Source organism: Cucumis melo, chromosome 4 (genome assembly GCF_025177605.1).
Source record: "Cucumis melo cultivar AY chromosome 4, USDA_Cmelo_AY_1.0, whole genome shotgun sequence".
NCBI lineage: Eukaryota > Viridiplantae > Streptophyta > Magnoliopsida > Cucurbitales > Cucurbitaceae > Cucumis > Cucumis melo.
The window spans coordinates 29,676,422-29,699,247 of record NC_066860.1 but is presented as its reverse complement, the minus strand read 5'-3'; the positions used below and the strand labels follow the sequence as shown (position 1 = coordinate 29,699,247).

Genomic DNA, 22,826 nt, shown 5'->3' with positions numbered 1-22,826 from the left:
TTTTTTGTTTTTTTCGGTTTTTAAAATGTTTCGTTACGCTCCAATCAAAATATATCTTTTTAGTCTTTACACTTTTAAGAATACATACAAGTAACTTTTAAAGTTTTCAAATAGTATTATTTCTAATCCTCGAACTTTTTCAAATAGATTTAATTAGGAGGCCTTGATGCAATCTATTATTATTATTTTAAATTTAAAAAATATCTCTCTCTCTAAATTTAATCTTGAAATATAGTTTTAATTAAAAATGTCATATAATTGTCTAAAAATGTCATATCTTCACTTGTATGTGTGATTACATTAACGTGGATGAATATACTTGTACCAATCATATACACGTAGTTTTTAGAAGAAAATTATTGTAAATAACAAAACTATTGAAAATATTTAAAAAATAATAATAAAATTTCAGTTTCTATTTATGATAGACACTGATATATTTATATTAGTTATATATCTAAAATTTTATTATATTTTGTGAATATACCGATTCATTTTGCTATATGAAAATATCATTTTAAAGAAAAATCAACCACAATATTTTTAGAATAAATAAATAAATAAAACATTAAAAAAAACTACTAAAATAGGAAATGATAGATGGGCTCTGTCATGAGCTTATGTGATAAAGAAATTATTCATATAAATATTCATAAAAGTTGTTAAATATAAACTTGAAAATAATAAGATCACACCTCAATATAATTTTCTAAAACTAGATTCAAAAATAGAAGAATATATACGTATATCAATTACTAATGAACCAAACTCGATAATTAGGTTAAGGTTGTAGATAAACAAGAGTCGGTATAAATTAATAATTTAATATTTCTGTAAGGGGTATTTTTGTAATTTAATATGAAAATATCTTAATATATATTATATATGGCAACGTGTTCGGAATGAAGTAAAGGAAAACCCATGCGGCTATACGTCAAATTTCCCTTTATCTACTCATTAATTATGATTATATTATTGTGCTTCACTTCACTTCATTATTGAACCATTTAAAATAATAAAATAAAATTAGAAATAACGTGTTCATATTTAGAGCCACAAGAACAAGGAAAAAATAATAAAATTTGTAATTATATTTGGGATCTAATAGCTTACTCTTTTTATTATTATTATTATTATTATTATTATTATTATTATTATTATTATTATTATTATTATTATTATTATTATTATTATTATTATTATTATTATTATTATTATTATTATTATCATCATCGTTGTTTAAAAGTATTTAGAGAAATGTTATTGGTCTTTAGCTGGTTTTTAACTTTTCTTAATATTTTATTTAAGTTATTTCAAGAAGATTATTACATATTCTAATGTACTTTACATGGAAAAAAGGGCAGCTAAAATAATATAATGTTGTATATTATATGAGAACAATCTTATTAGGTATGGATTTGAAGTTATATTTTAAGAATAATTTGGAATATTTAGTTAATTTGAAAGATATGGTAGATTTTTCTTAAGATAAATGACTGAATAATTATTGCCAACTTGGGTTAGACATTAATATCTCATTTTATAGATTCTTGTAATATAATATTATCCATTTGGTGTTACTTCTAAAGACTTTAGTTGGTAAAGAGATATCAAGATTTGAGTCAAAATTGCACTTTTTTAGGAATAAGTTTAGAGCTTTTCAAGTGTTTTATTTTATTTTATTTCAAAACATTGATGTTTTATTCTCTCATCCTACATTTTTTTAAACAAAAATTAGAAAAAACATAGTAGTAATTTTATTTGAGCACCAAAATAATAAAAGTAGTCAATTTTATTTCACTATTTTTATTGGAAAGTTTTCACCTTTTGCATGCATTGCATGCATGAAAATGGTTATAACTTGGGATACACTTTTCTGCCTAACTCTCAAAAAAGAAAAAAAAAAATTATGAGAAAATGTTGGGTTCATATTCTAAGCAAAAAGATAGTGAGTTCAGAGGTGTGGCATTTCCATCGGGGTTAATCATAAACAAAGCTTCCGAGTCTGCACTTCCAACAACTCGTTCAAACTCGGCTCTCATATACACCAATGCACCAAGTTCTGAGCACCCGCCAGCAGCTTTCGTTCCATCGTGGAGCACTGGAACGACGCCAGCTCCAACAGACACGCTTCGAATGGTGTTAAGGACATGGCGGTCATATGCCTCACAAGTGCGAGAGAGGGCAAGACCAGATTCCGTTCCGTTGCAGTACATGGTCCAGGAGGGGTGTTGGAGGAGCTTAGTGGGTCGAGCTCGCCCAGGGAGTTTGTGGGAGTGGAGGGCAATGCGGAGGACGCCGGAGGACATCTCTTTAAGGAGAGCAGTGGTGGAGATGTGGAGATGGAGTAATGTGAGTGGTTCGGTACGAGGGTCGAGCTGTAGGGAGAAGGTGACATGGCCATGGCGGTGGCCGAAGAGGGTGCCCGTGAGCTTGCGGCGTAGAGTGATGAGAGAGAGGGCATTGCGGCGGTGGAGGAAGAAACGGAAGAGGGAGTGGAGGAGGGAGGAGGGGCTGTGAGAAGAGGTTGAACAAGGCTTGAGAACAATGGCTGTGTCTGTGGAGCTGGTAGATCTGCTCAGACTACTCAGCTCAAGGTGGCGGCGTTGTCTCATTTTTTCACGGCGGAGAGAGAGAGAAAGGCGGTGCCGGTGGGGATAATGAAAGGGAGAGAGTGGAGCAACAAAAAGGTGTGGTAATGTATCATATTTATACAGCACAACTCAATCGCACCGGAATAAACAAATTTCATAATAATAATTATTATTATTATCAGTTTGCAAAGTGGAACCATGTGATTTCGCCACAAAATTAGGTTGCAAAAAAAAAATCAAAAGTTTTAATTAAGTTTATGACCAATAGTTTAGCACTATTAATTGAGGCATTATCAAAATGGATTAGTGGTTTTGTACGGTTAAATATGGAATGGAGACCAAAGGCCATATCCAATAGCAGACCAAAGGGCAACAAATTTTATTTGTTTATGGTTCTAATTGGAAAAATTATAATTCCAAATTAAGTTCATCAGGGTAGATAAAACTAAAATTTTAGAAAACAAGATTTTTAAATAAATCTCCGTAGGTTTGGAAATATCTAAATTTAGGTCTTTTATCTTTCTAATTCAAACGAAACTCAAACCCTTTTAGAATGATTTAGAAAATATGATTTAGGAAAGAGTTATTTTGAGACTGAATAGTGAAAACGGTCAAAGGACAGACTACAAAGGACCTTGAGTTTGTGATAAACAGAAGGATCATAACCTCGAGTCTAATGGTCGAGGGATGGTATGATGTTAAGGTAAGTGAATATTAGAGAGCCTGGATATAAATGGTTTAGGGTTGATAAGACGAGTAAGTATCAATATATAAATGGTTGTGGCTTAGTATATCGATATTGAGTGTTGAAACCTTAGATATAATTAGTCGTAGGGAGGCGTGAAGTCTTTGGTATAAATGGTCAAGGTAGTATGGAATGTTAGAAGTTTTAGGAAAAGAAATATAAGGAGATTGGTTAAGGAGGTTACTCCACAGGCGAATTCTAACTTTGTTATTTTGGTGGAAACGAAGCAGGGGAATAATTGTTGTAAGCAGCTGATGAAGAGTCATTGGAGGAAGAAGGAAAATGGAGTGGGTATGTTTGGATTTCTGGGGGCTACTGAGGGAATCATTTTGATGGTGGGATGTTAGTGTTGCTAAAGCTCTTGAGAGGTTGTTAAAGGAATCTACTCTTTATCAGTTTTCTTGCTTTTCTTTGGAGAGATTGAGGGACATAGGATCATTGGGGGTGGATGGCCTTGCAAATGAACAGGGAAGAAGAAGTTTAAGGAAGAGTTGGGTCTTTGGCTTATTTGGTTCTTGTTGGTGCTTGGCAGGAGACTTTATCCCGTCTATCAAAGCCGGATTGGTAGGTTTTGTTGTCCGAAGGGTGGATGAAAGCTCCAGACCAAGAGTCATTTCAAATCATGGGTCGCTTTATCTTATTCAAATTCTTTGAGAAGAGATCTGCCGTTTTAGATTCAAGAACATGGGTAGTTTCACCCTTCCTCTAAACCCTCGTTTTCGAGGATAGGCAAACAAATAGACAAGTTTAGCGTCCTCAAAGAAGTATTTATTAAATCATTGATCGACCCAAAAGCTTAAACTAACGAGAAAAGTTGTATCATTGAACTTTCTTCCTCACTTGTGTGAAATACGTAGAAAATTCAACAAGTGAAAATCAAAATTAATTGAAGAGGAAATAATATTGCAGAATTTTGAATATGAGATTCCAAGAACAATTACTTTGATATCATGTTACATCGATTGACCAAAAAACTTATGCGAAGAGATAAATGCAGGTTTAATGTTATATAACTTATATAATCTAATACTAGTATTGAAGGGTTGAAATTGAGAGGTTTATAGAAATTTAATAAGTAAAGCAAGAGGTCTAGAAGAGACTAAGTACCTTGATAAGGAGGCAGAGGAGGCTTATTGACTCTCTTGAGGAGACGGAAAGGCAAAAGATTGATCGAGTTTGTGAGGGAGACTGTAAAATAATCAGATCTAAAGATAAGTATTTTTTCTCTACTTAAATTTATCCACCACACAAGAACACTTTTTCTCTGGATTCATTTTTACATAAAATAGAATTCAAATAACATACCACAAATTAGACAGCAGAGCAATCCACAAGAATGTCAAGGTAAGATAGGAAGCTGCACATTATCAAACGAAAAGAAACAGACACGTCCATGTTCAACATGACAATATTTCATTGGAATGCCTCTAGATGTTCTCTCAAGAACTTCAATATCTTTTAAAGTAATGCATGGAATATTCTAGAAGAAAGAAACAACACATGTTGAAGCCTATTATTGGAATTTGGATTAAAATAATGGCTAAAAATGAAATTGATACACTGCCTAAACAATTTCACAACCATAAAATTGAGTACTAATCTAAGTGTGTTTTTGAAGTTTTCATGGATGACTGAAAGTTTTCAAGAACGGTAGCATTTGGTTAAAATATTAGAGCGGTACGGACTAAAGTGTTTTTGACCAACTAAAAGCATTTATAAACTTATCAATAATCAAAAGTAGTTTGAGGAATTCCAAAAGTTAACAAAAAGTACATAGAGTGCTTACAGAGGAAGCATTTAACTAATGTTCTTCCAACACAGCTTCCATCATACGTGCCACATTCACTTGAAAAACACCTTTTCCACAAGGAACGCAGGTGTAACATACAAAATTTGAACACAAAAGTTATACTGCGCACTATCTTAGGATCTGTAAAAATGTGTCCTCTACTTGGGGTTGAGGTTGAGAGTAGAACTCCTTTAGATTAAGAAAACTATTAAAAAGTCAACTGAGATGCAAATAAATTAATAATGCCTTGCCAAGTAGTTCAAAATTAAAATTATAAAAGGTCAATAATAAAAAAAATAAAAAACCCTAACGAGGGACTAAGAAAGAAGTTGCATGGATTTTTTTTATAACAAGTGAACTTACCTAGTCAAGCAGACCATAAAATTTGGGTCACCAGGAGAAGACTTTCTAAATTTGTTATGTGGAAGAAAAACATCAAAAATGGGTGTCACTTCATCGAGCCGAGTGGTATCTAATAGTTCAGAGATCAACCTCTCATCTTCTCTTGCTCTTTTGTTTTCAATAGAACTTGGAGATGAAACGTCACTGCCATCCCTAACACTCTTCAGAGACCAAGGAACTTATGCTTTCCAACAATGAAAACAAGAGATTTGAAGTGCCTATAAACCTCAAACTGCTCCCAAAGACACCCCCTTTTTTTACCTTCAGCTACTTTCTTATATACATCTTTCAAAGAGAGACTTGAATTATCATGATCCAAAATACGTAAAGCCCCAATTTCAAAAGGAAATCTGAAAATATAGAAAAGAAATTGAGAGCATGCAAAAAAATTGTCATCTGTACGTCTCAAAAGAGATTATGATCCTTAATATCTTTATTAATAAAATAAAAAAGAGGATACTTTCGGCTTCAATAGTACAACTACTTTTGAGCTGAGGTTCATATTACCATCAACATTTACGAAATAGAAGATACACTTTAAGGCAACACAATAACTTTCCTAAAACAAGACACAATAAAAATATTAGGAAAAACATTGTCTAAGTGAATGTAAAACAATAGGTGTGCATATTTATTGTAAATAGACTAGAAGATATATATATATATATTGTAAATAGAAAAGAAGAATAAGTGATACATAAGTGAATTATATAGTACACAAATAAACTTCATAAAATTTCATTGATGCTACTTATTTTCAAGAGATAGAGATAAGAGAAAAGAATAGTTGAAAAGACACTTCAAAATTGATGACTTCCTATCTTTACTAAGACACAAAATGCTACTAGTGCTTCCTCTTGTATATTTCAAGTTTGATTTCCTTTCCTTTATTCATAATGCAATATTGTACATACAACCCCAAAGACAACCAAAAAGGAATAAAAAAAATAACCACGAGGTGACCAAGGTAATTTCCAAGATGCACCTAATGCAGCTCTCTTCACCTCATGGCCCATTTCCTGGCCTTGGCTTGGAACACTTCCAAAAGTTTTGCTTGATCATGATTTACCCTACTATTTTCAAATCAAATTAAGTTAAAAGTCCCTAAAAGATGTTGTGGTCAATATCAAACTCAATAGGGATGGATAACAAAACCATTACAAAATCATAGTTTAACGTTAACCTACAAAGTTTCCTCAATGGAACAATAAATCTTGCCACAACCTACAATGCCAGTCGTCGTCCAAAGGCTGCCCTTGTTCTCTAAAACTTCTGTTATCCCCATTCGATCATTCCATCGAGCAGTTGAAGCATGCTTCCTAGAGAGACAGATAAATTATTGAAACAAACACTTGATAATAAGCAAATAGAATCATCCTATTGAAGGATTTGGAGGAGTTCAAATTCTTGAAATTCTCAACCTAAACTGCAGCTTGCGCAAGTACACAGATGCAAAGAGACATTCTTCTTCATCTTTTATGTCTTGCTCGTAATTGTCGTCATCACCACTAGCCCTCCCGATGAGCTTTCCCAATCTGTAGCCTCCATCAGATACCTCCGAATCAAATATCAAAACTCCTTGTTCAGGGAAATTTTGGATTACAAAAACATTTCCTCCCAAAATAGGTCGGTTTTGGCGAGATTTAAGATCAACCTGTTTTGTAATTGATTCAACTGAAGGATGAAAGAAAAAAAAAAAGTTAGAAAACTCGCAGGGTTGCAAAAACCGAATATGGAGTCGCCGACGGTTACAGGTACGGCCCGGCGGAGAGGGGTTGCCGTTGGAATATAAGGAGGGAAAACTGAAAAGTGGGATGACTGCCAAAGATGTGTGAGGACGAGAAAGACAAACGAAGTTCCAACGTAAGCTTAGCTCAAGTATACCCGAAAATAAAGATCCCAGTTACATAAAATAAAATATGAATTCTACACGTACAAATGAATTAATCCTTATACTTAAAATAAGGGGTAAAAATAATAAATCTTTTCAATTTATTGATGTGGTGATTAAGAATTTCATAATAATATTTGTATGTTTTCAAAATGTTCTGTTTTTAACAAATTGGAAAAAAGGAACAAAAATAGGAAACGACAACGTAATAAAGTATTGATTAGTTGAGTTAGATTACTGCTTATTGATCTTTATGATTAAGATTACTTTGTTGAAACTGCATTTTTCTTGTTTCATTGTTCAATTGAAATTTTCAAGCAAGAGTTTTTTTCTTTGTTGTATGATGTTGAAGAAACAGTGGTCTGCTAGACATCTGAGCGGTGAATGCGAAAGAAATTAGTTACCCAAGGTGTATTACTAACATTTTTCATTTTGATTTGTGGTTGTCCAGGTTAAGATCCAAAATCCAACACTGTTGTCCGTGAGTTGTTTTTAGTACATCTGAGCTGCTGTAGGACGAGAGCAACCTCCATACAAAGGGTTTTTTCTCATTTGATCATCTATAGAAGGTTTTTTTTTTTTTTCTTTTTTTCTTTTTTTGTACTACTGATTTAAATGAGATGGTTCCCAATAGTTTGCTGCAAAATTTAATCTAAAAAAATGTGAGGAAATAAATCTACCAAATTCTCTATACATACAATCAATAAAACAGTCTTCTTCTTAATATTTAAGAATAGATACAGATCCACAGCACATCTGATCAAATATAAACCCTAAACTTGGCACCATTTTTCAACTCTTCTGCTCTAGCTTTTCCAACAAAAGGAAAGAAAACTAAAGGAAAAAGAAACATTTAAAAATGAGCTTGTAAACTTACAATTAGTTTTCTGGTTGGGGAAACATAAACGGCGCAAATCAACAGGCCGCTCTCCCAACATTCCTCAAATTCATTTTCCTTTTTCTTTTGTACTTCTTACACAATGCTACAAGCCTAAAAGTATGCTACATTTCCATTGCCACATAGTTGCAGTTTCCATTTTTGGCCTCTAATGCTGCAGTCTCATGCTTTCACAAGGTTTGAGCAATTTTTTCATACAAATCCCGAGGCCAATTCCTATTTAAATTGTTCGCAATGAAGTTTGCAATCTGCAAAAGTAAAAGAAATCCAGCATGAATGAGGAGCAGATTAACCAAAAAATGTTAAAGGTTTGCTAGCATCGCATTAGAAACACAATTAACAAGTGCTGTTCACATACCTTGGCTCTCAAGGCACGAAGAGATCCGTCAGAGTCTGCCACATTGTTCAGACACGTAAGTGCAACCTTCAAAAGATCCGGAACACAAGCTTGAATGTGAGGAGATAAGCTTTGAAACACATCAGAAGCCATATCTGGCCTTCGTGGATCCAATGGAAGAAATGGAATTCGAGCAATCTCCCTTAGAGCATCAAGATGACGACCCAATCTGGCCAACTTGTGGATTGAAAGAACTGCCTCCAGTTGTCTTAACACGGTCTGTTGTTCCATGACATATTCTCTTTCCTGAAGGCTGCATTTTACAACCCACCAAGTCAATTTGAGTAAACAAAACTATGTTGCTCCCTAGTTTACAAATGTTGTAGAACCCACCAGCCAAGCCATTTTTAGCATATAAAACAGGGGAAAAAAACCACTTTTATGAATTCTATGATTCAAATCTGACTAATCAAACAGAATTGTACCACCCAAACTCAAACAGTTAGAAATATACATTTACATGGAACGGTTCATAACATGTAATCTGTATATTAAAAGCATTAAGTAAGAGCTATGTGTACAAAGGATTAAACATAAATGAGTGACCTGATTTCACGATAATATTTGTATGCTTCCAAAATGTCATTGCCTGAATGAACAAGGCCAGCAGTCCGGCTCTCCCCATCCAGTCTACCACGTGAAAGGGCACAGATTGCTTCAGAGAGACACCTATTAATTGTATCCAATGCCATGGAAAATGCCCCAACTCTCTTGTGGATTTCTATTGACTGATAAGTAAAATCCAAAATTTTAAAATGGTAAGAATGCAATGAAAGACAGGCCAACCAAATGATAAGCCATAATCATATATAAGATAATTTTTCATAGATATTAAACATAAGAAAGAATCAGGAAACGTAGATCATAGAGCAAGACACAAAACACAAAAAATTTGAAGGTTTATGCAATGCTTAGTTGCCAGGATTATTTTTATGATACAGTGTCCTGATAATTGTTCCAAATCCATTTCCACTGTTGAACTGATTCAAATATATAAAAGAAATGGAACTTTGTCCAGTTTCATGCTTTGCCCCTTATTGCTTTTCCTTGAAGTTGCGAAAATTGACCTTGGATTAGTTAAATATATAATTTCACCACAGTTATGCATATGAACTGCAAACATGCTGCAACCGCCACCAAGTTTAGTTTTGTACAATTGGACAAATTATTACCTTGTCATAAAGCCCAGCTTCCTGACACTGTTGAGCAGCTTCAAGTAGAAATTGCTGCCTAGATTTCATGTCAGTCATAAATCTTCGCAATTCACCTTCTTCTCCAGCACCCCTTGCACCAAGCAAGAGATAGATACCTCCATCACGTAACAACAGCTCAGTAAGAAGTTGCTTCAGCATCAAAGTTCTCTGCCTCTGTTGATCCAGACTACCCCTGCTAGACCATGACAACTGTCCACCGCCCAGTGCTGCAGCAGCCTGGGCATAGTACTCAAGTGCCATAGATAAATTCCCCATTCTTAAATAAAGAGAACCATACTGCCTGATTATGCTGGCTACCTCTGCATAAGCATCCATCACACCCAACTTTTGTCCAGCCCCTGTTCCTTCTGAAAGTACTCCATGGTCCGCAAGCACAATTGATATGTGGGCAGCATCAATATTTAATCCTTCTTCTCCTGTTTCCTTTGACAAATACAAGACCGCAGGCAGCAATTGAATACTTAAAAGCAGAACATATGGATATACCAGGGGGTCTTTCCCATTTTTTGTATAATATGACGGTTCAAATTTATTAAGGTAAAACTGCAAATCGTCCAAAGTATAAGGTACGGAGCCTTCATTCAAAACAATAGATGAGGATTCCCCATGGCCGTTACGTACAGCTGACAACTGAAACCACAGAAAATCCTCTATTGTATTGAACAGCATTGGAAGATCCCTCAACAAACGGTCAATTTGCCGGCGAGAACCTGAAATAATAGCATATAACAACAACTTTTTCTTATCATATGCAGCTCGGCCCATCCTATCTCCCATTCTTAACAACTTCTCACATTCTTCTGATGCAATACTTGCTATCTCCACTGGTACCATGCCCCCAGTATTAATCCACTCTGTAAGCTGTCAAGAAATAAACAAATGGTGACTTAAGGTTGAATATGGCATCAGTTACATTTACAAACAATTAAAAAAATTATACCAGTGGAGCAAACTGATTTGAAGCACGAGATGACAGCGCAATGTTTCTGGCCTCGTCATAATATCCAGTTCTCAAGCAAAAGTAAATCTGTTGGAAATAAAAACACAACTTAGGGCATATTTCAGGGAAACTGAAGGATCCATTGTGTTTGGTTGGTAATCTGAAAACATGAATCCAAAAACAATGAATCAAACTCAGCTGCATTTCACGTTTGCATGATTTTTTAGTTTGTCTGATAACAATTTTTTTTTATATTTGTGAGTGTTAGGCAAGCTTACGCATACCTCGACTAATCTCATGGGACAGCCTGCCTTACCTTACGACATTTGGGTGTCAAGGAAACTTATAGAAAATTAATTCTTAGATAAATGGCCACCATGGATTGAACCCATAACCTTTTAATTAGTTATTGAGATTAGCTCTTTTTTTACCACTAGGTCAACCCATGATGGTTGTCTGGTAACAAATTAAGAATGTGAATTTTGTCTTGATTCAAAATGGGTTAAAATGGAGTTTTGTAATAAATTCAAAAATGAAATATCAATTTCAGAACTTAATAGTTCTGTGTTTGGTATTCACTGGTAACCTAATTCATTAAATTTAAGAATGGTAAAAAAAAAAAGGAAAATAATATTTATTTCTTCCTTGCACAAAAGTTGTTTGGAACACAAAGATGGTATATGGGAGAGTAGCTTTAAATCTTTTTGATAGGACACTTTCCAAAATCTTGCGCGAAGCACAAGGTATGAGCCTGATAGTGCAAAACTCATGGATATTTTGACATTTTGGCTTCTTTCTTCTCAAGTATAAGGCAAATGTAGGTCTTACTTGGATTAGATTGGGATAAAATGAATGAATATAGAATACAAGGGGCATACAGAAGAACCAACCCAGAATGAGCTACCCCCAATAATATGGCACTTGATTTGCTGCTGCTAAATGTATTATATAAAATTTCTTTTTTATCAATGAGTAACATTTCAAAGTGAATACTTGCAAAATTCAAAAAGGTATCAACACCTGTTGCCAGGTAGTATCAACAGGAGGCTGTCTACGTGCATCATTCGCATCAAAATCTAGGACTCCATAGTCTCTCAAGCGAATCTGCAAATAATTAACAAGTTAAACTGAATTGCAAGATGAGACATAGTATTTCAAACATTTCTAATTCTTTGAACACGTGTGACGAACAAACCCGAAGGAAGGCCCGAATTCTTTGCAGATTTCCAACAACACCACCAAGGGCAGCCTACAAGGAAATAAAGAAGACTTCAACATACGAGTCTTGTAATTATGGCAATTACGAAATTTTGAGCATAGAAGTATAAACACACAAGGAAAAAAATAGAACATTCCAAGTTAAAGAAAACAATAAAGAAAGAAAGGGAGGAGCAAATTTTGAGACAATCCACTCAACTTTATTAGTTTTGACATTAAATGACAGCCCATTGGAATTTAGACCTTAATGCAAGAGTAAATACTGGGATGCGCTATGGAGATCTTTGTTAGTTTTTAAATAGCCATATTCCTCGTCAAAATAGAAGGCAATGATAGTATTTAATCAGCATTAGGGGAGTTGTGTTCCATTTGCTGGACTTCTTTGTTGGTTTTTAAGTTGCTAAGCTTCAAAATCCGCTGCAAAGATAAACAGAACACAAACAAGGAATGGAGGGAATATCTATATTGAATATAGTCCAGCACAAAAGGTTACACTTCAAGAAACTCAGCCTAATAAGAGGGTGTACTCTCCACAATGAACTACTGTTCATCCACAAAACACATTCACCAAGAAAACTAACCCTAGCACAAAATACTCACATATATACTACCCCTCCCCCTTTTCCACGTGGACCCTAGGACCACTGATCCCTCCAACTACCCTTTTTCTGGGGTGAAAACCCCTTTCTGCCCTTCCTCTTGTACACATGCTTAATAGGAGGCCTAGCATAAGTTGCCATCTCCCTCAACAAAATGGAAAGCTTTGGTTGTAGTTCTTATGCCTTCTCAAAATCTCACACTCGGCCCCATCTTTCTTTCTAGTCTTTTGGCAATGGGGATTGGCCTTTGTTCTCACCGACTTTCTGTCGCTGTTGGTAATCCCTTTTAGATCACAATTATCATCATCACGTAGCAATTTTAACTTTTTCCACATCTCAAATTTCGATTAATAAGTATTGAAGTTCAATGCTGTAATACTCTAAAGAACTTCCACATCTTCCTCTTTTTTATTTTAAACGTGAACAAAACTTTTCATTGATGAAACATCATCTTGGTGGCGTTTCATACTTTCAGCTACAATGGATATTTGGCAAGTCTTTTTGGGAAAATATAATAGTTGGTTCTCTCATTTCCACAAGATCTCAACTTCTATGGTCTGATGCAGTTAAAGCTCATTTTTCTAAAATTTTCTTAGAACATAATAAGAAGGTCGTTCAAGATAAATCAACTCGTTAGTTGGAAGGTTTAGGCTCTACTCGTCTTCTAGCTTCTTCCTGGTGTTCATCTAAATCTTGTGCTAGTTATTCCATTCAAGACAGTTGAATTGGAACGCTTTTATAATCTAACTTCATCTTAAATCATCGATTGACCCAAAAGCTTAAGATTATGGATGATAGTAAACATAATATTATGTCATCTAACATTTCTTCTCACTTGTGGATTTGAAATACGAAGGAAAACCCAACAATTGAAAATCAATATTAATTGGGGAGGAAATAACATTGCAAGACTTTGAACACAACCTCCCTAGACCACCTACTCTTGTATCATCTTAAATCATCAATCGACTAAGTTTAAGCTTATGGGGGGCGATAAGTTTAATATTATATCATCTAATAGCTTAATTGTTGCCTTTATTATTTGCACTATTTTCTTTATAGTTGGTATCTTGTATTTTTTAGCATTAGTCTCTGTTGGAACACTGCTCACCTTGTCAGTTCTTTGTTAAAACAAGTAATTCCAAACAAATAAATAGTAAACAGAATCATACAAGAAATTAGCAATACCTGTGCAGGATGACTTTGTATTGTATCCATTATATATTTCTCGTGTCCCCACTCTAGATGGCGCCTTGCCCCAAGTATTAGTGACATCTTTTTTGAAACATTTCGTTTTGAAGTTGATTCCTCACCCATTAATGTCTGCCATTTAAAAGTAAATAAATATCAACAATTTATCAAATCATAGAGAAATGAGGGCAGGAAGGTGCTTGGGTATTCATAATGAAGATCAATTAAAGAAAGGATTATTGACTTACTTGAATAAGATGCCAAATTTTTTGCATGTTAACTGACTTCCCAGCAGATGCATGGAGATCTAAACTTTCATAAGCACCTTTGAAAGCTACAGCAGGCTAATAGTGGCAAACAAACAGTAAAAACCATATATTTAATATGTTTGCATCATTCATCTCCAAGATGGTTGACATTAAATAAATTATTAAAGCCAAGAAAATACATCAAAGCTGGCCGTCCATCATGGCACATTTCTCACAAGTTATTTATTATTTGTGTAATGCTAAAGATGAGCAAAAGACGGGCCGTAAATTCAATAATGAAAACAAGAATTGAAATTAATTAAATTGGTCAATTTCACAAAGCTATCAAGACCGTCAATAGGGATGTAATGTAATAAATAGACTACAAAACAAGGGTAAAGAAAAAAACAGCTCATACTTTAAATGGTAGTCCACGTTCCCTTGCATCGTTCATCTTCTTCACTACTTCACCATATGTTGATGCCTTTTTCTCAATAATAGGCTTGTCGGCTAGAGATACAGACTCCAGGCTGGGTACACCAGACGAAACATGTGGACTGGACACAAAGGAGGCTATTTGACCCGTCTTTGAAGCCCCACTATTATCATCAATCATGTTAGTTCTGGGTAATGTAGATATTCGGCTTAAACTCTGAAGGAAATCACGTTTTTCCTTTTTCCAATCCTCCTGTCATACATTTGATTCCATAGAAAATCAGAAACAAATATGCAATTAGTAAAGAATTAGCCCAGCAGATATTTACCATTCTATAGAAACGAGCTCTCTTTACTATCAGTTTAAGTAGCTAAAGCATGAAGAATTCAAATCGACAAAACACCGATCAACTTTACCTATGGCCATCATTTTACTAGCTTCCAAGACAAATAATAGAAACTAAACATCTATAATCTGAATGGAAAAGCTCAAGATTTTCCCAAGTTAGCTATGGAAGTTCTTGAAAGTAGCCACAACAAAACCAGTAATCCAATGCCACCATGAATAGAATAAAGATATTCATCAACTATAACATTAAGAGGGTGTCAGGATTCTTCTTCCCTGCAAGCAGAAAATCCGAACAAGACACAAATATCCCAGAAATCACAAAGGTGAACACCCTTGTGTTATATGTTCATCAACTATAACATTAAGAGGATGAACACCGTTCAACAAAAATCAACTAACTGTATTTTTGATAAGGAAATGATTACAAGCAATAGAAATAAGGAAACTAGCATTTCTCAGCACATTCTACAGGGTTGAGTATCCTCCCCCAAGAGCAAAACGCTCATCAAAATTCTCCATCCCTCTAGCCTCACTCTCCCCTATTATTCATAACTCAAAAGACCTAACAAACTTGATGTCTAAGACTCTAATTCCTAGAATATCCCTTACTACTTACTAATAATCCTAATATTTCTCCAACTAGGGGTCTTTAAAGAGGGCAATCAAAGGGGCAAAACAAAATACGTCAGTTATCTCTGGGAAACTCAACCTCAAATGCAAAAACATGAACGTCCAACTCTTTTCCGAAACATTCAGAAATAGTTCCAATCAAAAGTCTGTTCTGCCACTTAACCTTTCACGTGCTATAAACAGCAAACACACAGCAAAAATGATGAGAAGAATATGGAAGAAATCAATAATTAAAATGAAATGTTTGCTTACTATGTTTATACATTAAAGGAAAGGGGTACTGGGAATCTGGGAGAAAAAATTTAACCTGTCAAAATAACCGAGTCATGCTAACCTCTAAAACTTTCATCATGTAATCATTAAAACTTCTAACATTGTCCTTCTGTGCCTCCTGTATGGCTGAGATCATTGCCATTTCATGGACCTAAGATGAATGCAAAAGAAAAAAAAAAAAAAGCACAAAGATCAAACATATGAACATTAATGATTGTCCTGGATAACATGTGAAAAAAGCATCATAAAAGTTTGAATTTTTTCCATAATACTATTAATAGAATTGCCTAGCTGTAAAATGAATAGCACAACACAAAAACTAAGCAGATCAGTTTTTAAGACCATATATTATAAAATTAAGAAAAAAAAGATACATGATCTTTTTTTTACTCCAAATTACAATATTCCTCAGATTTAGAGAAAAGCAGTAAAGGTGGTTCTTAGAACTCAAAGACACAGTTGTGCAACCTACCAAACAAACAAATTTTGTTCAAGTGTTTCTATGAAGCATTTAAAAAAAACAGGAGACTTGTATTGTTCCTGTCACAATCATTCAAAAAAACAACTTTGAAGTGTTTCCATGAATAATGAATTCATTTTGAAGCGTTCTCTTGGGCTGTTTTCAAGTCTTTGGTTATTTGTATGGCTCCATTTTGAGGATTGTGTTCTTTAACACCCGTTTTCTCATATAGAAATGTTTTTGTGAGGGACTATGATCATCTGAAATTGTTACTACCTAGAAGCCTTTCAGTCAGATGGTTTCAATCCTATGGGGGACAGATTTATGTCATCAATAACGTTACTTTTCTAATAATCGGTGGCATCCTAATTACCTTCAATTCAAGTTTGGGGCCTCGGCTTTGCAAGACTCTCGCCGATGATAAAGTAACTCAAAGTGGTGTTGCCAAAAGATGGATTTTCTATGGCAGTTGCTTGCAGGCCCGTCTCTAGAATGTTTATTGATATAGCTCCTTGGAGGTTGAGTTAGGTCTTATTCATTTCTGGTAGGGGGTTCTTATTTGTGGCTTTGATGTATCTCTTAAGAAATTTTATCGCAATGGTGGTGCATTCTCCTTTTATGAGTTGTTACAATAATTCATAAATTCAATCAAAAGTTCTATTTCACTGTTTATTTTAATTTATTAAAAAAACCACTCTATAATATTTTAATTATTTTCTAATATGTTGTGGCCTGCCTCAACCAGATGCTGAGGTTCCCAAGAAAGAATGCAAGCTTAATGAGACTCACACTTAATTACTTTAAAGAAAATCTTTTATAAGAAACAATTTCATTCAATGAAATATCCAAGGATGTACAAAAGGGGCCCATTCAAATAAAATGCAAAAGATGTTTCCAATTTGTAAAAAGAAGCAGAAACTATGGCTCAGTTAGGAACCAAGGTAGTATGAGATGTCTTTTCCGACATTGGTTAGAATGGATGACCAATGTGGTACTTAAGTTGCTTGGCTCTCCCACGCCAATAGTTGGCTTTTGGGATCTGGTTCTCCAAGGTGCTTAAGTACCTTGAATACCTATCAGGCTCAACCTAAATGTTTTTACACCAAACAAAAGCGTTGAAAACAGAGGACTCTAAGACATCCTTCAATTATTTGGCTTTGTCTGGGAATATTCTTGCACTTCTTTCTATACAAACCTTCCACAAAGTCGATGAAATAATATTTTTAAAGAAATTTGAAGTATCAAATTATAACAAAACCCATGTTTAACAAGTCCAAGAACTACAACGATCACCATACATAAATGTAAGAATAACCAAATTAGTAACAGTGATATAAACCAAAGTCTTGGAGAGTTCTTGAAGTAAAAGTATCATTGATGATACTAAAAAAAACAACTAAGGTACCCATTATCTAGGAAAGCCAATCGCCAGCTAAAGCTAACAAACCAAACAACAACAAAAAAAACTAACTGAAAACAAACAAAACTAACAGACAGGACTGTAAAAGCAAGTAAATACAATAAACGCTAAAACACTTAAAAACCCAGAAAGCCGTACATCAAACAGCGTAAGATATATTTTTTGGATAAGAGTAACATCATAAGACATAAATGAATAAACAGATTAGTAACAGCATTAATTAGGAAAAAGGTATGAAAAAGATATTTCAGCCAACATTTCATAAAACCCAGTGGCTTCTTGAGTAAAATTAATCTGCAAGACTGCAAAATTAGGAAAAATTGCATAAAAGATACCTGTTGCAAGTATTCTTCAATACTTGTTGCTTCAGCAGGAAACACGTCCTCAAATGTAGTCTTCAAAAGAAGAAACACACACAAACATAAAAGATTAGAAAGCAATAGCATACCAGAATAAAACTTTACACTGTAAATTAGATCAGGGCAGCAAATATATACACAACTTTACAAGAAAAAAATAATCTTGACCATATAGGGAAAAGCCAATGTTCATTTTTTAGTCATATTCTCCTTTGGACTGTACAGGTGAAACCCATTGTCACCCCCTTAAGAAGAAGGCAAAAAATCTGACCACATCAAAAGATTCTTGTGGTGCAGTTCAGTTGAAAGAAACCATCTTATTTTTATAGGTCAAGATAGATATGTTTCCATGATTGGCTTACACTCTTGCTTTGATCTCAAACCCTGTTTTTTCCCTATCATCTCCCTCGTTCCTCCTACCCTTCCTCCTCCCCATCCCAACCCTCACCTATGGCCGGTAACCATCTTCTTTCCTTTTTCCCTAACCAATGACAACTATAAAGCCACATCCCAATTGGAACCACTCAAAGAAAGCAATCGCCATTTACTGGAAAACTTCTTCATAGCTATGATGACCATTACAAAAGCTGTAGAGAAAGAACAAAAGAAAGCTGTCGTATGCCCTATTACATGTTGTCCATCACCTGGAAATTGTTATTGTGGCTTTAAGATATCCTTCAAGTTCCTCCTTATGGAACCTTGCTCCTTCAAGTTCCACCTTATGGAACCTTGCTCCTTCAAGTTTTTCAAAGAATTAAGAAGCGAAAATTACATTATTTGGGTGGAGAAACTTAAAAAAAAAATAACAGGGTTATCAAAAACAAGGTTACAACATGGACGTTAACCAACTTGACAATAATGGACAAAAGTGCATATTTCTCATCACATCAAATTGGAATAATGCACCAATGGAAGATGTCCTATAATTTCTCACTCTGCTAACAAAGCTGAGTAAAAAAAAATTGGACTGAGTTAGGGCTACCAAAGGTGGATAATTTTGGAAAGTCTAAGAGATGCATGGAGAGGAATCAATGATCTCGTTTCATATTGAGGTCGGTTAGATTAAAATCTTCCCAACCCTTGCATTTTCTGCAACATAAGGCCTAGTATTGTAGTTTTGAAGAAATCACCAACACTAATTCTCGAGGGTTGGATCTCTATGTGGTATTAGGGTTAAAAGCAATGGTTGGGATTTCATCAAATCTAAAATTCTGCTCCCAAATCCGACCACAGGTTTTCGGGGATCTTGTTGTCTATGTTGAAAGTCACAAACAACCTCCAAACAACTACTAGAAAAGTTGTTGGAAACCCAACTTGTATTATGCCCACGAAGGCAGTCAAACCAAAAGTCATTGAGAAAGGACGAAGCGAGTTTCTTTAGAAACTACTTTCATTGAGAAAGAATACAAGGGCACATAAGGAAAAAGGACAAAGGAAATAGTACAAGGTTTGAACAACCCTCTGACACACGTTGAGAATTTACAACTACATTACCTCTTCTTTCATAGAGAATGCAAGTACTTTCCCACCCACATTCCCATTCACACCTCTCAACTTTTGTCCAAACAAGCATCGACCCACTCTCACTTTGGGCTTTAATAAATCAAATAAACTTGCTAAACAAGCCCAAATGGGCTCTAATACCAATGAATATCTACTCAACTCCTTTTTGGATTGTACCTCATTATGTTTCCATTTGTACCTTCATCGTTTGAAAAATCAACTTTCTCCCCAGATTCCCACCTAATTTAGAAACCCCCTCCATTAGCAACTGAATCCTACCAACATTCCCTCATTCTCATTGATAAATTGGCCATACAATATCCTTCAAGAACATGGCCTTTGTATTTTTCCATCCCCTAATACTTCTTTCATTTTTTTCTCAATGAAAGTAGTTGTTTTTATTTTTAAAAAATGCGCTCTTCCAACAAAGAAAGAAGAGAAGCAACTTCCATCATCTCCCTCTTGGATAATGACAACAGAAACCGAAAGAAAAGGACATGGACCCCCGACAACACCGAAAAATCAGGAACCAAATGATTTTTAAAGGAAGACAACAGATAAAGATGAGGAAACTCAAAGCAGAGGGAGTTGTCCCTCACAATGCACTTGACCAAAGGATAAAAAGAGGAAAGCTCGAGCGAGATATCTTTCTAAGGATTTCAGTGTGTGCCTTTAACCCCTTTCACCACCCAACCAGAAGGTTAAGTGTCATGCTTACCCACAATGATCATATGCCACGAGGACTCGGGCTCAAGGGCAAAATGCTAAAGCCACTTAGCCAACAAAGCTTTGTTACGTGGCGTTAAGTTACAATCTCCAATCCACCTTGATTCACAAGTCGCCCATCAACCTCCTAACTTATCAGATGAAAATTATTTCCTTCATCCATCCCTTCCCAAATAAAGTCTCCCATGTACTTCTCAAGGCTTTTACAAACTGAAGTGGAAAACAAGGAAAAGTATTAAATGGGAATGCCACTCCACATAAATCAGATCAGACTTCAGAGTTGTCTTCCAGCCTAGGAAAAGAAGCCTTTCTTCCAAGAGGCAACCTTTTAATTACTGTTTCCTTTATCGATATATTTTTGTTGTTGCTTCTAGGTATAGACTTAGTAGTTCTTTTAGTGATTATTCTATTTCTAATAGTTGGACTTGTGGAAAAGTGACTTGTAACCCCCTTAGTCGTGGGTTGAGACCTTCCTTCACCATTCTTTATATTCCACTATAATAATGAAAGGTCTATTGGTTATTTTATACACTTCAAAAAGAAAAGTTATTTGGTAAGAAGATTGAAAAAAATCTTCACCTTTAGTTCAAAAGACTTCAAATCTCGAGCAAGTTGCTCTGCATTTATTCCCTCACGTGCAAGTAACCTACAAACATCCCATTAAAAGATGATAATAACTGCATGTCATATGTATGTCATAACAGCAACAAAAATCCATTGGGTATAAGACTTCATTGCAAGTAAATACAAGGAAAAAGATTCAGAATTGTAAAATGTGTTCTCTTCTTGGTTGCTAAAGAGATAGTGCAGTAACAGAAAATCAGAATTTGGATACCAGTAACAGAGATTAACATTTGGATAGCAGGAATAGAAATACCTTGTAGCAGCAATAGATTGTGTAGGCACCTCAGTTCTCAGGGTCTTTGCCTTGAGCTTTTTAGATAACACTTCTAACTGATCTAAGTTCCTCTGAAACAATCACGCGTCATGAAATTCAGAGATAAGAACAGGGACATAATGTGGAGACAAGAACCTAGATGTTTTGTTTTTTGGTCGTTTTTCTTGTATTCTTTTTATTCTATAATTGGGAAATACCATGCTTTCCGAATCTTTTCTTCCCTCTTCGTCGATTGTTACTTCATAATTTATTTCAACCATTATTAATTCTTCCTCTTTTTTTCAGTTGAGATGGATGTAGCAGGTTTACGAAGAGAGAACACAGTTAAAAAGTCCCAAACCTCTTGTTACCTTCATTTCCTTTTTTACGAACACCCATTTACACTGCCTCCAATTGAACAAGATAGTACTAATCATAAATGAATGATAACAATAAAGCTTGAAATACATAGATTTCCAGATATAAAAAGATATTTAAACAGCACGTTGGGAGTTTAATCCATTGATGATGACAGTTAGACTTGCTCGTTCCAGTAAGAGTTGAAAGTTAGGAAATGCAGGTACATAACTAAATTAGAATCCTCCATTTCCAGCAAAATCTAAGCAAATCAACCAAAAAGAAGCACGGAGCGAGTATGAAACCTGGAGAGGAGGGAACTGGGCAGATGGAGCAGCTTGTTCGAGGAGCTTTGTAGAAGAGTGAAGCAGATCAGTCCAGCCACTCATGTCTTGGTCGTTCGCCATGGCTCTCAAGAGGAGACACCGAGAGAGTTGTGATGAGAGGAAAGTGCAATTGGGGCTCAATGGCCTAATACCCTTAAGCGAGAGAGAAGTGGCGGTGGTGGTGGTGGCGCTAAAAGAGAGGGAGCGGAGCCAAAGTGAATGAGACGGTGGCCCAACGAGTGAGTGAGATGGAGATGAAGATGAAAGGGTTTAAGGTTTTGAATTAGAGGGGTTTGTTGAGAAACAAAAATAGGCGTGTTAAGAAGAATGGGCAGTGGCTGGCTATAGATTGCAAAGGTTGGCTTCCACAGTATTGACTTAATTTGAAAAATAAGTTTGTAAATAATAAACAACAGAAAATAAAAAGTTACAAATGGACTAGGAGTAAAATTGTCACAAAATCAAAGGAGTGAAATTGTTTAATCGGAGACTAGGTTGTTTTTAAGTTAGAGAATTCTTTAGTCGAACAATAAGTATATGTCTCGACTTTATTCTTCTTATTTTTATATTGGGTGAAAATTTAGAAGAGATGAGTGAAATTGTTGAATTTAATTCTATAATTTTCATATCAGTGTTAAAATATATATATATATATATATATATAGTAGTATGAGCTTCTCTCAAATGTTAGTTTTTTTCGGCTTTAAACATATGTGTATTATGATTAATTTGTAAGTTTGTTGACGAAAGGCGTGCCACTTAGAATATATACATATGTTTTCTTTAACAAGTAAACATAAACAAGAGTTAAATAAGGCCCATTTGAGTTGCACAAAAATTAAGTTTCAAATGATTTTATGGTTTTTGGTACTATATGAATGGTCTAAATACGCCCATAGATAATACATTTACAATCTAGTATGAGAGCTTTGATCTAGGAATTTATATGGATCAAAGCGAATATTTCTTGATCTATACCGAACTG

General features: G+C 34.9%; 2 protein-coding genes across 2 annotated transcripts; both read right to left on the bottom strand.

Moving 5' to 3' along the window:
- Positions 1 to 1,907: 1,907 nt before the first annotated feature.
- On the bottom strand, positions 1,908 to 2,615 carry LOC103486937 (protein MIZU-KUSSEI 1). Its single transcript, XM_008445102.3, has one exon. The coding sequence runs from the start codon at positions 2,613 to 2,615 to the stop codon at positions 1,908 to 1,910; it is 708 nt and encodes a 235-aa protein (XP_008443324.2).
- Positions 2,616 to 8,116: 5,501 nt separating this feature from the next.
- LOC103486939 (nuclear pore complex protein NUP93A) lies at positions 8,117 to 22,207 on the bottom strand. The gene is made up of 15 exons (XM_008445104.3): positions 21,821 to 22,207; positions 21,159 to 21,250; positions 20,861 to 20,927; positions 18,029 to 18,088; positions 15,875 to 15,964; positions 14,545 to 14,814; positions 14,127 to 14,222; positions 13,876 to 14,010; positions 12,066 to 12,119; positions 11,891 to 11,974; positions 10,871 to 10,957; positions 9,889 to 10,791; positions 9,263 to 9,444; positions 8,678 to 8,969; positions 8,117 to 8,567 (listed from the first exon to the last, which is right to left on the bottom strand). Exons 1-15 carry the CDS (start codon positions 21,920 to 21,922, stop codon positions 8,490 to 8,492), a joined length of 2,592 nt encoding a protein of 863 aa, XP_008443326.2. The 5' UTR covers positions 21,923 to 22,207; the 3' UTR covers positions 8,117 to 8,489.
- Positions 22,208 to 22,826: the final 619 nt, after the last annotated feature.

Bases quoted from the DNA above. Each gene is read 5' to 3' on its own strand.
- LOC103486939 (XM_008445104.3), bottom strand. From the start codon at position 21,922: ATGGCGAACGACCAAGACATGAGTGGCTGGACTGATCTGCTTCACTCT. The intron at 21,251-21,820 runs GTTTCATACTCG...TGATTGTTTCAG, and splicing joins CCCAGTTCCCTCCTCTCCAG to AGGAACTTAGATCAGTTAGA. The intron at 11,975-12,065 runs GTTTGTTCGTCA...AATTATTTGCAG, and splicing joins GAATTCGGGCCTTCCTTCGG to ATTCGCTTGAGAGACTATGG.
- LOC103486937 (XM_008445102.3), bottom strand. From the start codon at position 2,615: ATGAGACAACGCCGCCACCTTGAGCTGAGTAGTCTGAGCAGATCTACC.